Raw genomic sequence first — 15,650 nt, forward strand, 5'->3', positions numbered from 1 at the left:
CCTGAATCATTGCAGCGGAGAGGGGAATAAATGAAACAACAATTTTGAACACTATGTAGGAAACCACAATATTGAACATTACCTTATTACCAAATTGAAGCTGCAATTATTATATATACGGAAGAAATTCTTTTCTGTGAGGGTGGTGAGGCACTGAAACAGGTTGCACAGAGAAGCTGTGGATGCTCCATCCCTGGAAGTGTTCAAAGCCAGGTTGGATGGGGCTTTGGGTCACCTGGTCTAGTGGAAGGTGTCCCTGCCCATGGCAGGGGGTTGGAACCAGATGATCTTAAAGGTCTCTTCCAACCCAAGACATTCTATGATTCTGGTAAGTTTTTTTATAGTAGCAGAAACACAGGCAAGGTTTAGATTTTACCTTTTTGTGGATATACTCTTAAGTTATATAATGACAACTGTTAATTGGAATTAACAGGTTAAATATTAAGCTAACTGCAAACAATTTCACTGAAAGAATCTGCAAGAAATTTCACTGAAAGAATTTTACTAAGAAAACTGAGACAATTCCAAATACTATTTCACAAATTATTCAACAAAAGCTCTATCTATCTATCTATCTATCTATATATATGTCATGTATTGCATAGGTCATTTCAGCCCATGCCCATTCTAGACTTTCATGCCCAGCAGAAAGAATTTTATGCATCTCTAGCTGTGATCTCAAATTCACAGTTGAATGGATTAGGCTTTTTCAAATCAAGCTATCCAAGACCTTAAATGTCCAATTCTTTCACTTTGACTCCAAGTTAGAATAACTTGAAACTTCCACTTTAACCGCACATTTAAATGCTTCTACCTGAATGGCACAAAAATTCTGAGCACCTTTTCTACCAAGCTTTATGACTGAGCTTTTAAGTATGGCTTTTTTTTTTTTTTTTTTTTTTTAGCCTTACGAGCCTTGCTATTAAAAAAGCCATTGTTCATATTTCACTGACCTTAGTCTTTGCCCAGGCAGTGGAGGGGCTGGAGGGGGAGCTTGTCTACACACACTACAATACATTATTGTGCTTATTTCAATATCATTCTGCTCCAGGGTGAACTATTTGGCTTTAAAATGTCACAGACTGGTATCGTAAGTGATGGAATCCTTAGAAAAATTTCAGCAAAACCTCAAATGATTTATAAAATCATTAAGCTCTCTTGGCAACCACTCTTTCATAATGTGAAATTGTACGTTTTAAAGCACTCATAATAAACTGGATAAGCAAACCCTAAAATCAGGAAGACTCCTGAGCCTGAAATACAGGCAAAGTTCATTACCCAACTTCAAGTCTTCTGCTTCTAGCATAAATTTAGTATCTGCTTTACTGCTGCGTGCAAGGAATTTTGAGACGACAATGCCTATGTCTGCTTCTCTACCTAGTATTTCTAATATTAAAGATACTTGCCTTTTTCCTGCATTCTCAGACTCAAACTCAGACCAAATTGTCTTTTCATTCATTTTAAGCTCAGCCTCATCCCCAAAGCCTGCCCACACTAAAAACAAAGTCTACCGATTGTAATATAAGAATATAAATGTTAGATAAGGCGAAACAAAGATTAGGGTATTGGTATTTTTTCCTGAAGATGGTAATTATTTCTCTAAAAGACTGAGTCATCTAAAAAGGTTACTTTTTATTAGGATAAAAAAGTGGCTGGTTTTTATCATGTGTACACATATATACACGTATCTACCAGCAGGTGCATGCCTCTACCGTGCATTCCACCAAGCTGGTTTTAATGGGACTGAATTTTTTCCAAAATTTCTTTTCACTCAATGTCTCTCATCACTAGCTCCAAACAAAAAAGAATGTAAAAAGATAGCACAACAGCCCTTGCAGGAATATTTTTGTGAAACAGTTCTCAAAAACTCAGTGTTATAATTCTACTAATTATCTGTAAAGTGCTTGATAAATTGTTCCACGTATTTGTCATTTTTCCATATATATTTCTGCAAAAGATGAAAACAGTGCTCCACTGCAAGACTCTGACATTAATAACTTAATTTTACACTAAAATGAGCTTCCTCTTTGTCTTAGGAAATTAAATGCAAACAAATACCGATCAATTTGCAATGAGATTTAGGGAAGCTACTGAGCATCTCTCTATCCAACATACTCCCTACAGGAAATCACTAACACTGTATTTCAAATTTTGAATTAGAAATCAACTAGAAAAAAAAATTCATATTCCAAAGCAAAATTTAAACAGAAGTTATTTAATACTGTCCCTATATCCCATAGCTCTTACTTCCCTTTGCTTTTTCTGTGCAGAGAATTGCCCAATACAGCCACCAAAGCTTCATACCAAGTCAGATAAAGAAAGAAGTAATCATCTTTTTTTCACAAAGCGAAGATTGCTTACCTTACATTCACAGGTGTGTGTGGATGCCAGTGGGGCTGAGCAGGATGAATATTAGGATGATACTGTGGCTGCAAATGAAAACATTGAACCTGGTTAAAGAAAACACATAAAAGCTCCCTATTAACTTTAACCTTTTATTTTCCTGGGGTCATGAGGAATATGTTCCCAGTGTACCCTAGAAATCCTACTGCTTCAGACCTTCTCCCATGTCATTGAGCACATACGTGAAGCCTCTTGGTGATGAGCCTACTCATTAGGACACACTCATGGGAAAAGGCAAAGAAAATTGCTCTCCTGTTTGACAGACAACCTGGCACATAAAAAAAAAGTCAACTTTGATCAAAGGTGGAGAGTAAGAAAGGTTACTGTTATAACAGCAGGCTTCAGAAGGTCACCTCTCTTTGGTGACAGCAATTCCCTCTCATAGCCACAAGATCTTGAAGAGAAACAGTAAAACAAAACCACTAGTGAGAGTTTTAATAAAAAGTGCTAAGACTAAGTTCTCATGCACATACAGAGTTTGGAAGCTTGCTTTCTCAGTACCACTAACTGTCAAGTAGCACAGATGGAAACCAGGTAATGTTTTCCCTGGAGTGCATTAAAAAAAAACCCCAACAAGCATTTGACCAGCAATGAACTCTGTAAGTGTTGTGATGAGGGAGATAATTGCAACTTTGAAATTGTCACGATCATCCAATGTGAGAGGCTGCTCTAGACAAAAGCTTGCTCATAGAGCAGTCTCCTGGGGCCCATCACATTCACAGTCCCAAAGAATTTAACTTTCACAGAAAGGAAAGGGAAGGGAAAGAAGACAGCAAATAGAGTGAGCTCAGCTTGCAGAGCATCCAAGAACAGAGGGAAAAAGAGAAAAGAGTCCCTCCACTTTCTCCTTAACCCCAATCTGGTGCTGTTTATTTCTGACACATCAGAAAATCTCACCCCAGAGTAAGGAAAGGGGAGCAAAACAGCTGTACAAATTATAAAGAGCAAAAATATTTACCACTAAATACAAAAATGGCAACATTTTCCTCTGTAACTGTTATGCTCTTACCTGGTAGTTATGGACTTCAGGAGTATTTTTAGCACTAAGAGAGAAAAAAAAATTGCTTTTATGTAATCAATACATCTATGTCACAATGTTTTTTAGTTCAGGGAAGTATAAGAGAGAAGTAAAATTCATATTCTTAAGGACATCATTATTTTATTCAAGATATACACCACAGCAGTTAACACATAAAAGAGGGGTGTAAAAATTTTTTCTTCACCTTACATTTAAAAAACAGGAACAAATTATGCTTGATAAGCTAGCATAATAGCAGTGAGCAAAAAGGAAGTATGTTTTACTTTAGTCTGATTTCAAATATAAAAAGAATAAAAACAAATAGATTAAACAATAGAAACAGGCATTCCCCAAGAAGAATCTGGTGATGCATAATGAGACATGCCAAAGCAATTCATCCCACACCAGAGAATCTGTTTCTACAAATCCTAATTCAGATTGTCTTCAGAATCCTTTTAGCCCAAGAACAGCAACTGAGAGGTAGAGAGAACTTGGGCAGTCACTTACCACAGTTGTGCTGCTTTCACAGGATTGTTTGCTTAAAAAGAAACAAACACAAAACCTTAAGACAAGTGAAATATCAGCCATTTGGCAGTTCTTGTTATTGGGGTGTTACGCTATGGCTAAAGTGAATCCTCACACAGTCATATTTGCACAAAAGTGTCTGAATTTCAAGTGCAGCCCAGTGCTTTCTAACAATCCTGTGCATGTCGAAGTACAGGGCAGACAAACCTCCCTCTGGTCCTGCAAGAGTTAAAGCCCTTCAGATATGACAGCAGACAAGCATATTCTTCCCAAATGCCACAAAAGGACTTTTGGCAGAGTATGTTCTGCATAACCAGACCACTTCTTTTCTTACCTTACTGTAGTACCATGTCAGTACCATTGAGTCCCTTGGAAATCAGAAACTACACTTTGCAGAAATTTTCAATATCGTACTGAAACCAGAGTATTCACAAAGCTGGTAATGGCCTGTGTCTTATTACAGGGAACAATGGCAGCCAAAGCAGCCCATTAGTTGGGAATCCTGGAAGGCACTGAGTAATCTTGAGCAACAAGGTCTTGGCCTGTGCTTTGGACAGGCTGGAAAGAATGGCGAAGAAGGCAGCTGAGTAACTGGGATGTATTGTCTCTTTTTTATGACAGTGTGTGCTTCAAGAGCACTGAAAAGCTTCTCAGTGATACAGTGAAAATCCAAGTGCCTGCTGAATGCACAAAGTTAATGAGACACTGCAAAAGTCTCAAAAGCAACAGAGCTAGGAGAGAATCCCATCCTTGTGGGCTGCATTTAGGTACAGGCCTTAATGGCCAAAAGATGCATGAAAGATAATAATCTACAGGGAGTTTTTGCATTAACTTAACAAACATGCTGTTGAGCTCTCTAGAGGGAGATCACCTGGGTGTGAAAAGTTCTGACTGGCTGCAATGGACAGAGAATATAATTAAGCAGAAGCCACGCTTGCTCTCATCTCCCTCCATCTCACAGACATCAGTACAGAGGCACTGAGACACAGGGCATGCCATGCATGTCTGTCAGATCCCGTTATGGTAGGAATCAAATGTAAAGAATTCATTCTTTAATAATAATAATAAAATAACCCACACTATATAGTTGACTCTCATGTCTCACATAACAGCATCTCACAAATTTAATAAATTTGCATTTCAGTTAAACAGGCTCCATCCATGTACTAAGAAAGGAACCAGGGGAAAGAGTTACACCCTCTAGAAAGCATGCATGCTTGTTACCCTTTCTCCCCCCACTGTAAATGAGAAATAAAAATGTCCCCATAATACCACAAGAAACTGTGTTCATGGAACTGTGGTTTATATTCTGGGAATGCAAACGAGTGCAAAGACATTCTAAGGGAATGTCAGCTCACCCTGCTCCATATGGCAACTATACCTGCAGGCTCAAGCAATACAAAATTTGAAGGGGATTGTCTTGCAGTGTTCCTTCCTAGGCTTTTCTACATGGAACAAAAATATCAGCTCAAGTTTTTAAGGACAAATTACAAAACCACAAGGGAAATCAATTCCTTGTCATTCCATTTAAATTCAGTACATCTCAATTCCCAGGGCAAGTTAGTTAAGGTCAGAGTGTGGATAGGTGAATAACATATCATTACAGTCAAGAAAGCAGCAACAACTGCATAATGAGACTGCTCAATAACCCTAAAATTGTCTGGCTAGATAAGCAAGTCAGTGAGGCTTTTGGACACTGCTCCACTCCACAGGACACTAGCAATTCTTCAAAAAAACATTACATGCTTCCCCTTACTGGGTTTTCTGAAACTCTTCCTTCCTCCTCAATAGAGCAACAAAAGAAACCATAGGTACCTCCTCCATAGATGGGGGTGGAAGAATTAATTGTAGATAAAAACAGAAGATGGGAACAACAAACTCTGGCAAAGAAAAAACCATGTACATTCTGATTTTTTAGGTGATCTGACATATTTTTCTTTTTATAATGTGGAACAGATGTCCTGATTATAATGTGACATTTATAGGAGTTAATGGGACACCTGCATGACAGATTCAGTGACCACATGTATGAAAACACTTACCCTTATAAGTGGAATGCCTTCGAGAAGGGTATCTCTTGCTGGGCCTTCTTTCAAATGTACTAGTTCTGCGTAATCTTGTCCCATGTGTTGCTTGATATTCTGTCCTCCCACTTAAAATACAGAAATAAACAAAGTAAACTACTGCCTTCTGCTGGAAGCTGTACCTGCTCCTTTGTACAAAGATAAATACAGTGCTGTTACTTCGCTAAATACCTGAATCTGAAGCGTGATCCCAGCCTTATGAAGTCGGATCTACTAGATTTACTATTTGCTGGGGCTCGCAATCTGAAGAAGGCATGGTGCTCCACTGCACACTTCCACAAGTGTTTGCACGTTTTGGCACTGTCTAACCGGAAAACAAATGTGTGCTCTTGCTCTCTGCCCTAAATGCAGAAACAAAAGCTTTGGAAGTTGGCATGCATGATATTAGTTATTGTCCTTGGTAGGAGAAACACAGCCTGGACCAACAGTGTGCTGAGCTTCCCTTGTGTTCTTACCAGCCTGAGCACACACCACACTTTGTTGGATCAGGCCCAAGTAAGGGAAAGAAGTTACCTGTTCATCATCTTCTACAACCACGAGTGTTAATTTGCTCTTTTTAAAGTCCATTTTTGTGATTTTAGGCCTAAACACAAGAAGCAAAAAGAACGAGATTAACAGACTATTAAAAGAATTTTATTTCAACAACTATTTCACGTTTAAGAGTGGTACTTCTAACCAGGCCAATCTACCTTCAGATTTAACCTTCAGATTTTAAACTTTGTAGATTCAATTAAAAATTACAAAATACAGCCAAGATCCCATTATGCAAACGAGAAAGATTTAAGCATTTTAACAAAAAGGAATATAACACAAAAGCAGATTACCAAAAGAATAAGCCTATTTTGTTGGCTCCTTCAAAGATCAATATGCCTGTTGGTGTCAGTCCAAGAGCATATTCACAACCATCTCTTCCCTGCAAGCAAGTAGAGAATAATCAATCTGCCATGAGCAGTGTAAATCTTACTACAGTAGGACTGCAAAATCCATAGGTCTTAAACTAAACAATGAGGTTGGCATAATTTTTTAACTTTACAGAGCAGAAGAATATGCATCTGTACTGGGTGCAAAGTGGCACATTTTGGCAACAGGAGGCTGCAGGGTGCCCTCTGTGGGAGGAGGCCATGCGCTGCTCCAAGTGGCTCTGAGATCCATGGAGATGGACCCACACCAACACTGTACCCAGGGGAGCCCACACCTCAGCTCACCCGCGTTTAAGAGCAGGGAGCTCCTGCCAGGGGAAGGAGACACAACAGGAAGAAACTGAGGGACATAGGAAAAAGCATGTGGAAAGGGACACTGTGGGAGCATGGAGAAGCACCTTTGGAAGGAGTGCTACAGGTGGGAAGTATTTCTGAGGGACCATGGCCCACAGGGCAATCCACACCAAAACAAGGACACCCCTCAGGGACTGACCCACACCAGGGCAGGGATCTCACACTGATAAAATAAAAAATCACATGAATCTTACCTTAACTACATGCATATCTACACCATACATTTCAAGCCATTTAGCTTTGTTCAAGTAGCACAATTCAGCCTGCGCTGGGCTCTTTCCCCTATGAAATAAAATTCATACTTCATGGTAAAAGATTTTTGTCCACTTTAAATGCTTTCAAGTTCCTTCCCCTAACCTTTTCTTTGTGTCCTCAATCTTAATGACACTAAATGGTATTTCAAGCTTAGCTTATGTTTTTACCCTCTTCCCTCCAAATGAAAATAAATCAGAAGACTGAAAATGGAAAAAGGTCTAAAATTGCCAATAAGGATGAAAGTTCAGGTAACACAGCATCACTGAAATGTACCACATTTATTAACAAATGACAGGAAATTAGTTTGCTACCATCCTGAACACAAAATTTATGTTTGAATGAAAGAAGGAGAGAAAGAAAGAGATTTACTTCCAACATAAACAGGAAGAAGACCTGACTCCTTAAGTTATTAAAAATAATCTAAAGAAAAACCAATAAAAAATTAAAACTCACCCCACCAACCTTCCCTAAATTACTGCTTGCTATTTCTAGAGAAGGAGAGGGCTCAAATCCTTTTTATAATACTTCTACACTGACAAACATAATCCCCACTTCATGCCTGTTGAAGGGATTTGACTTTGGAAGAGAAGCAAACCTGTTGCTAGAGACCCCACTCCCACACAGGTACTCTACCTGCACTCTTTCCATTTCTGAAAAATGTCAAATTCCATTGCTTCGGTCTGGTTTGGTGCAAACCTGAATTCAGACACGAGCTCTGGTGTGTGCTCAGGGTGCTCACACTCTCCCAACTCAGCTGAAATCAATCAATTGAGAAGTTAAAAATATAAAGCTCTTGGGATGACCAGAAACATTTAATTCCATTACCCCTACAAAGATAATGATAGTTTGCAAGTTTCTAAGCATGTTGCAGAATGCACTTGTGTCAATGCTTTAAGTTACCACCCCATCTTCCTACTCCTGGCCCCAGTAAATTCAAACCAGATTTTACAGCAGAAGTCAGATAAACGAATTTGCAGGAGCAGTGTAGGATTGTGGTACAGAATTCTGACATTCAGGAATGTTATGACTGAACCAGCTTAACTAAAGCTGCTTCTCTGGATTTTAAAGCACATATAGGAAGTAAAGTTTCTACTAAAAACAATCATCAATGCACCTTCTGTTTTAGAAGAGTTTACTTTGAAACTTCCTCTCATTGCATACTTTTCATTCCAAAACACTTCCCATTCTATTGCATGCTTTGTTATGTTTCTGTTCATGTCAAAACACGAAGGGAATACCTGGTCTCATCAAACTAGTGATAAAGCTGTGTGTGATTTTTTTTAAATCACAGTGGTAGTGTAATATTCAGATTCAGTAATTTTGAAGGAAAAAAATGCCGAAACATTAACATAATTAAGGTGTCACTTTCCACTTACATGCTCAGGCTCTGGTATATTTTTTCCTAGGAGCAGAACACTTGCCAACTCCACTGAGCCCAGCCGGAGATGCAAGTGCTGAGCTTTTCAGCGACTGACGCCCTTAACAGCTTTGTGTCTGTGACAGCTCTGCTCCTGGAGCCTCTCAGCTGTACAGAGAGCCTGCAACATCACTGCCTTGGGACTGTGTAGCAAACACCAGTGGTAAATACACTCTTCAGCAATACCATGTGTCACCTGACATATGATGTGATTCCCAATCAGGCCTTTGTCAGTCCGCATTTCTTAACTGTTTACTACTGTTACTACTACCACCAAAATAAAAATAAAAATTGAAAAGCATAGAGGGAAACCAAATCCCTTGAAGAACACAGTTTTATGGCTTCAGGGCACTTTTACACTTAACAGCTGCAAAAAATTTTATTCACAGCCAGACTTCAAAAATACCTAGCAGGATCCACCAGTAGATAGGAAGTTACATTCAAAATCCAATCTGTTGGCTGATAACACCTACTAGGTGGTTTTGAGAACTCGAGCTTTGCTGAAACATTTAGTAATCCTGAGGATATTAAACAGATTGAGTTCACTGGTCTTCATTTTTAATTAGTCTCACACACATTTTTTTCTCTCAACAGTAATCTTCCATAGTGAGTTACAGTATTCTTATGTCTGTTAACAAAAAGGCCATACAGATATCTCAGCTCTGTGGCTGTTTCATCGAAGCTGGAAAGCCTATTTAACAGAGATATTGTTAAGAATTACTGGCAGTCCAGTCTCCAGTATACAAGAGGGAGCCACAGCAAACACATTAGCAAGGAGGACTTCAAGGCGGGGGGGGGGGGGGGAAGTAAGGATCTGAAGTTTGATGTGCTGCCAACCATCTAGGGAAAACCTGGGAGATTTCTCTACTACTTAACTGAGAGAGGAGGTGGGGAACGAAGTCTGACTGTGCTGTAAAGAGGATGTGTAAGGATGAGAAGAATCATGAGCTTGTATGACAAAAGACACACAAGAAGCTAAGGCAGCAGTATTAGGCAGGAGAAAAATATCACCCTTGTTTCTCCATAGCTGAACTCACTGTTTATTCACTCTCAGGTGAACAAACTGTTATCTTTTTGGTCTCTAAGAAACAAGTCTTCAAGGTAAGAGTCGGTAAGAGACTTGCCAGCTCCCTGCACAGGGCTGGAGGGCAGTGGAAGAAGGGGCTGTCACAGACTCTGTGAGGACACTGTCACTGCTGGGGTGGAACTGCACTCCCTGAATGAGCACTAATATTTTTCAGTGCAAGGGCACAGCAGAAGACCCATCTCTTCATTTGTGGTTTTATGACATGCTTTGGCATGCCCCTTCTCTGCCCTTTATTGGGGGTGGGGGGGGAGGAGGGGGTGGGAGGTGGGGCAGGTGTTACGTAGCACATGTATATACATTATCTGTGCTCTTCAAAAAATAACTGCATAACCTGAGGGACGTTTTTAAAAGGATATTTCCTAGAAAGTTTTTGAAAACTCCAAAAATATATTTATTTGTAAATGTATGGCTGATTTTTTTATACAGAGAGGAAAAAAGTTTGCAGTATCCCATGAAGATGTCTTATGATTAGAACTGGAAATTGGAGATCTGAGAAAATATTTTCCTTTTCAATCTAATTAACAGCTTCAAAAGTATATCTGGTTAAACATCAAGACCATACAACACTAACGAGGCAGTTGAAAACTTATTGTAACAGTGACAACTCAAGTTTGATGACAACTTTTCTGCAGATAATCCCTACTTGAAGCATAATATTATGGATCTGCTTCACAAGTTACCCCATACTACAAACCAACGTTATTTGCTACAGAATTTCCTTCATGGGACTGGCAACAAATCAACACTTCACATTTGAAAGATGATTCACACAAAACACCAATCTTGAAAACTGCTATTGGAAACCAAAAATTACTATAACAAAAAACTTCCTTGATAAAAAAACCCCAGAAGTATGAAATTTAAAGCTGATCTGTGAAAAGACTTTTCTTTCAGAGGGCTGAGACTACTAGTGCCTAAATAGCAATTTATAGCTTTTTCTTCACTCTTAGGAAAGGTACACTAAGGAGCAAGACTGGATTTTACAGAGTAAATGCAACCCACTGTGGAGGGAATAATGGACATTTCTTTACACTTTTCTGCTTAATTACATTTCCAATGTCAATAAAATATGCAAACATTACACCAAAAATGCTTATTATTATGTATGTCAGCAAAGAGAATGAATTAGTTGCAGTAATGAAATAATTTTGGACAAGCTTACAGTAATGATGTCAAAATAGTGGAAAACTGAAACCGGAAAAAAAAAAAAGAAGACAGCAAGAAAGTATAAAAGCGTGTTCCCACAGACAGAATCAAAGAGTATCAGCTTTGGTAAAGAGCTGGACACATCATAAACATTTTGTAGCATTTCTTGCAGCTACTGTATTGCATTTACACAGTAATCACAGGTGCCAGTTACTACCCAAAATGTTGAGGCATCAACCTATTATTCTTTGCTTGGTCCTCCTTGCTTGGACCAGATGTGAGGTCACCAGAGTTTCTATCTGTGAAAACGTAAGCAACAAATCAAATCTGGGCTCTGTATTTCCTCCACCTCAGAAAGACAAACGGAGTCTGCCTGCAGCAGTTCTTGGCACACCGGACAATCACAGTTGTGCCAACTGGTGCAGCAAAACAGCCCATTGCCTTAAGATTTACACCTGTTGCTGCTTGGAACTGAATTCCCAGTTTTTCCTGTCAAGTCCATCTAGAACCACTGAGGGACTTCCAGTGCTATATTAAACTAAGAGACTCTGACTAAGCCCTCCATGTGCCATGGCCAACCACCAGCGAAACAGGAAGAGAATTTTTCAATTAATTTTGCTGCTGATATGCTTAGAATGGTCCAGCTCACTGCATGTTCTTTTAGAAAAAAATGAACTTGATTTGAGCCTCATCACAAAAATTTCCTCCCCATCTGCAAAACAAACTGCCTGAGATGGAACAAATATTTGTATTAACATGATTGCAGTAACAAAAAAACCTCCACATCATCCTACAATAACCTAATGAGAAACCCAGTGTACTGGAATTGCTTTTACATATTGAAATCCGTGTTCCTGCCACAGCAGCGATCTTAGTTCTTACCTTCCCATATAATTCTCTCCTCTCCAGTACCTGCCACTCCCTCCCTCCTGCCCTGTACCCATCTCCTGAGTCACACGCTGTGGAGGCTTCCTCTCCCAGGCACTGTTGAGGCAGCAGGAAGCCCATATTCACAGGCACCCACCTCCCACAAACTGTGTGAAGGGCCAGCTGGCTCTTCAGGCTGAAGTGGTAACACTTGTGCACTCACCACAGCTTCTCCCTCAGTGGGGAGCTATTTTAGGTCCTTCTTGCCCAAGCAGGCCTGGCTTTCCAAGAAACTTTTGTCTAGCCATGCTTTAGAGTCTCCATCCCTGTATCAAGTGTGCTGACATTGGCTAATGTAGTTCAGAAGTTATGAATGGAAGTAAGTCAAGAAAGTGATCTCCCTAAAACTCTTCTCGTTGGGTAAAAGAATGGCATTTATACATAATCAGTGAGAACACATTACTAACAAAGGAAAAGAAACCAGTAGGTGAGCAGTTTAATAAATTAAGACAAACCACTTTCAAAAGATTGCATACCTTGGAGACACAGAGCTGCTAGTTCAACAGCAGTTTCATATGGGCATTTCAGTCTTAAAAACAAAACAAAAAACCAAACTATAAAAATCATATCTCTTGTCAGTGAATTCCTTTTGCAATAAAGCTAAAAAGCAGCCTGATACAAAAAATAAACATTAACTTCCACAAACTACTAATGCTATGAAACATCTACAATTAATTTTCACTTGTATATTATTATTTCGTAAGTTGGTACATTCTGATTAGCATTAAACATGATACACTTCACCATAAAACAAGTTTGAACTAACAGAGGAAACACTAAATCAACTAAGGAACCATTTTTACTTTAACACGGCATTGTAGAATATATGGGTTTGAGGTTTTTTGTTTCTGTAATTAAAAAAAATTAGAGCAGGTGTGAATATGGGTCAGGGTAAGACTATAAACACACAAAATATTTTTGCAGAGTCAACCTGAACACAGTGTTGCACTTCAAATTTCTCATCCTCTATTTCACCTACTATACTGAAAAAATGTGGTGAGCCCATGTTAACATTTTCCAGTCATAAAACCCAGGACAGTTTTTGCTCTCTTTAAACATTTCCATCACCTGGTCAGTCCATCAAAATCTTTCCCCATTCTATTAGTCAGTAATACAGTCACGATACACACAAAGTCCTATATGTCTGTATTCTAAAGAAAAACAAAATGCACATGGGACTGTAAATCATGCTTATAGTCTGTGCATGAACAGCATAAAGAATTAAAAAGATTAAAAAGTTACAATTTTAAATCACTGGGAGATTAACTATTATAAATTCTTTAAATTATAGCTGCAAGTGTGAAAAGGTACTTACTTCCCTGAAAGAATGTCTTGTCGGAGCTGTAATACAAACAGGTACCTGACAAATAAAAATTCAGAAAGTCAGAAGTAATTACAGTGGCATCCTTCTAGCTCCACTGGCTGAAAGAATACCCCAATTCATTGAGTAGGCACAGCAATTTGAATAACTTGCTCTTGACAAAAAAAGGGGCTTTGGGATCACACAGATATACCCTGCAAGCTTCAAAGCTCCCACAGCTTTCACTAAAATCAAAGAGAAGAATGTTTTTTGTCCACTGGTTGTGCTCAGGACATTGTCCAAAGCTTTGCTGTTTAGGATGTGCTCTATCTGAGCATACACCTAAATGTTACTGACATTCCAATGTTCTCCTAAACTTGGGTCTTACCTAATTCAGGCAGGAATCGAACTACAGTATCTAGAAACAAAACACAGATAAAGGCATACAGGCTTCAGAGCTGCCTCCTCAAACACAAATACAGAACATGGAAAACATCCAAATTGGGCAAAAGGAAAGGTTCATACCAAAATGTCACTTAAAAATAGCAGGAAAGTTCTGAATAAAAGAAACCCAAATTCCATAGAGCTCACACATTTATTTAATAAGCCAAGTAGGAATTTACAGCCTTCAAACTGCTGTAGTATTTTAAGCTGTTGCTTTGCTAATCTTCAATTCTAGGCATGCTTCACTGACATCACTCAGAGCTGTGCTCTGAGGCATGCACAGGTGCCACAGTCATGCAGGAACTTGTGAAGTCATAAGGACAGGAAGGCACAGGCCGACTCTGCACTGCTCTGGACACTGTGGGGTGATGCTTGCAAAGATGAGTGACTCAAGAGAAGAAAGCATGCAGCACTCCTGAGAGCCCAGTAAACGCAAACATAAACCTCTGCTATCTTTACAAAGGATGCTAGAAAGACTGTTTTTCATCACAGAAGATATGCAGTGAACGTGGAGAAGGACAAATAGTTGGAATCAGACAGTGAAAGAAATGAAAAGGAAGATTAAGATTTCTCATGATAACACTAGAGCAGAATCAGATTTGTCCATGTTAGCTCTCTGTCACATCTCTGATTCACATACTTGAATACCTGACTTGCTAATTGAAGCTGGGTATTTGCATGCATAGACAAAGGGTTGACAAGTATACTTCCTGTTCTTATTGATAGCCCAGATGAACTCTTCTAAATTTGCAAGAAAACTCTGGGCAGTGCTCCTATCAGTGTCAGGTGGCTCTGGTGGGTATGGCTTACTCTCGTTCCTTTTCTGTGTGCAGGCTGACAAACACTGGCACCTCAATTGTTGCTACTCCAAATCAGCAAAATACCTTAGAAAATTCTCCACAACACACAAGTATAGACATGTTCCTCTGTCATTTTTATAACTAAACTAACTAATCAGGTCACATACAAGTGACAGAAGATGTCTTCCAAAATGCCCTGGGTTTCAACTGTGGGTTTTAAACTGAAAAAAGCCAGAGTGGGTGAAGGGTTTTGACGCTTCACAATACTGTGTTAATTACGAGAAAGTGATGTTTGTAGCTTCACTAGAAACTGAAGTTTTCTAGAAAGCAGATCTCCAGAAGGAGTTTTGAACACCCCCTTCCTGGAAAGTTCAAAGTTACTGTTAATGATGATTTTTCTTCCACTTGGAATGATTTTGAGTATATAGTTATTAATCTTCACTTTGTATTCAACACGCTACATGGAAAATATGATCCAACTAGCATAAAGATTCTTTTAAAATCCCCATAAATTATAAGAATTAAAAATTTAAGAATTATAAAATTCTTAAATTCAAAATTACTTTCCCCAATCAAAAAAAAAGTGCCCCTGTTTTTCTTACACAGTTTCACAGTGGTCGTCTGTCAAGCTTATAATCAAAAGAAGTTGTTCACAACACTGAGTATTTAGCCGACTAAAGTGTTTTTCTAATTAAAATAGTCTTCTGAAATGTCACCGTTCAGCAACAATTAGATCACAAGGCATCAGAGGTTAATACTTTCAGACAAAATGTCTTACTTGATCACAGCAATGATCACATAGCTCAGAAACAACCTCACTGTGACTGGGATCATATGCTTCAGAGGATTAAGCAAGAAATCTTGTGGTAGACAGTAATGCAATAATTTGACCACAGGGGAAATGTAATACTTGTCAGACATGCACCCTGATGTATGAAGACTTACATCTGTTTCCAGAAAACACATATTA

The 15,650-nt window shown here is 38.9% G+C and overlaps 1 protein-coding gene across 6 annotated transcripts in view; it reads right to left on the reverse strand.

Moving 5' to 3' along the window:
• The window catches only part of EPB41L4B (erythrocyte membrane protein band 4.1 like 4B), a 170,019-nt gene that overhangs the window by 88,384 nt on the left and 65,985 nt on the right, over positions 1–15,650 (reverse strand). For all 6 annotated transcript variants that reach the window (XM_048313122.1, XM_048313113.1, XM_048313127.1 and 3 more), the window contains exons 5-15: positions 13,452–13,496; positions 12,613–12,665; positions 8,193–8,313; positions 7,499–7,586; positions 6,855–6,943; positions 6,544–6,613; positions 6,202–6,371; positions 5,989–6,098; positions 3,929–3,959; positions 3,413–3,446; positions 2,362–2,429 (exon numbers count right to left, since the gene is read on the reverse strand). In XM_048313122.1, coding sequence (XP_048169079.1) covers positions 2,362–2,429; positions 3,413–3,446; positions 3,929–3,959; positions 5,989–6,098; positions 6,202–6,371; positions 6,544–6,613; positions 6,855–6,943; positions 7,499–7,586; positions 8,193–8,313; positions 12,613–12,665; positions 13,452–13,496 — 879 coding nt within the window. The remainder of the gene's footprint in view (positions 1–2,361; positions 2,430–3,412; positions 3,447–3,928; positions 3,960–5,988; positions 6,099–6,201; positions 6,372–6,543; positions 6,614–6,854; positions 6,944–7,498; positions 7,587–8,192; positions 8,314–12,612; positions 12,666–13,451; positions 13,497–15,650) is intronic.

Source organism: Corvus hawaiiensis, chromosome 1 (assembly GCF_020740725.1).
Source record: "Corvus hawaiiensis isolate bCorHaw1 chromosome 1, bCorHaw1.pri.cur, whole genome shotgun sequence".
In the NCBI taxonomy this organism is placed as follows: Eukaryota; Metazoa; Chordata; class Aves; order Passeriformes; family Corvidae; genus Corvus; species Corvus hawaiiensis.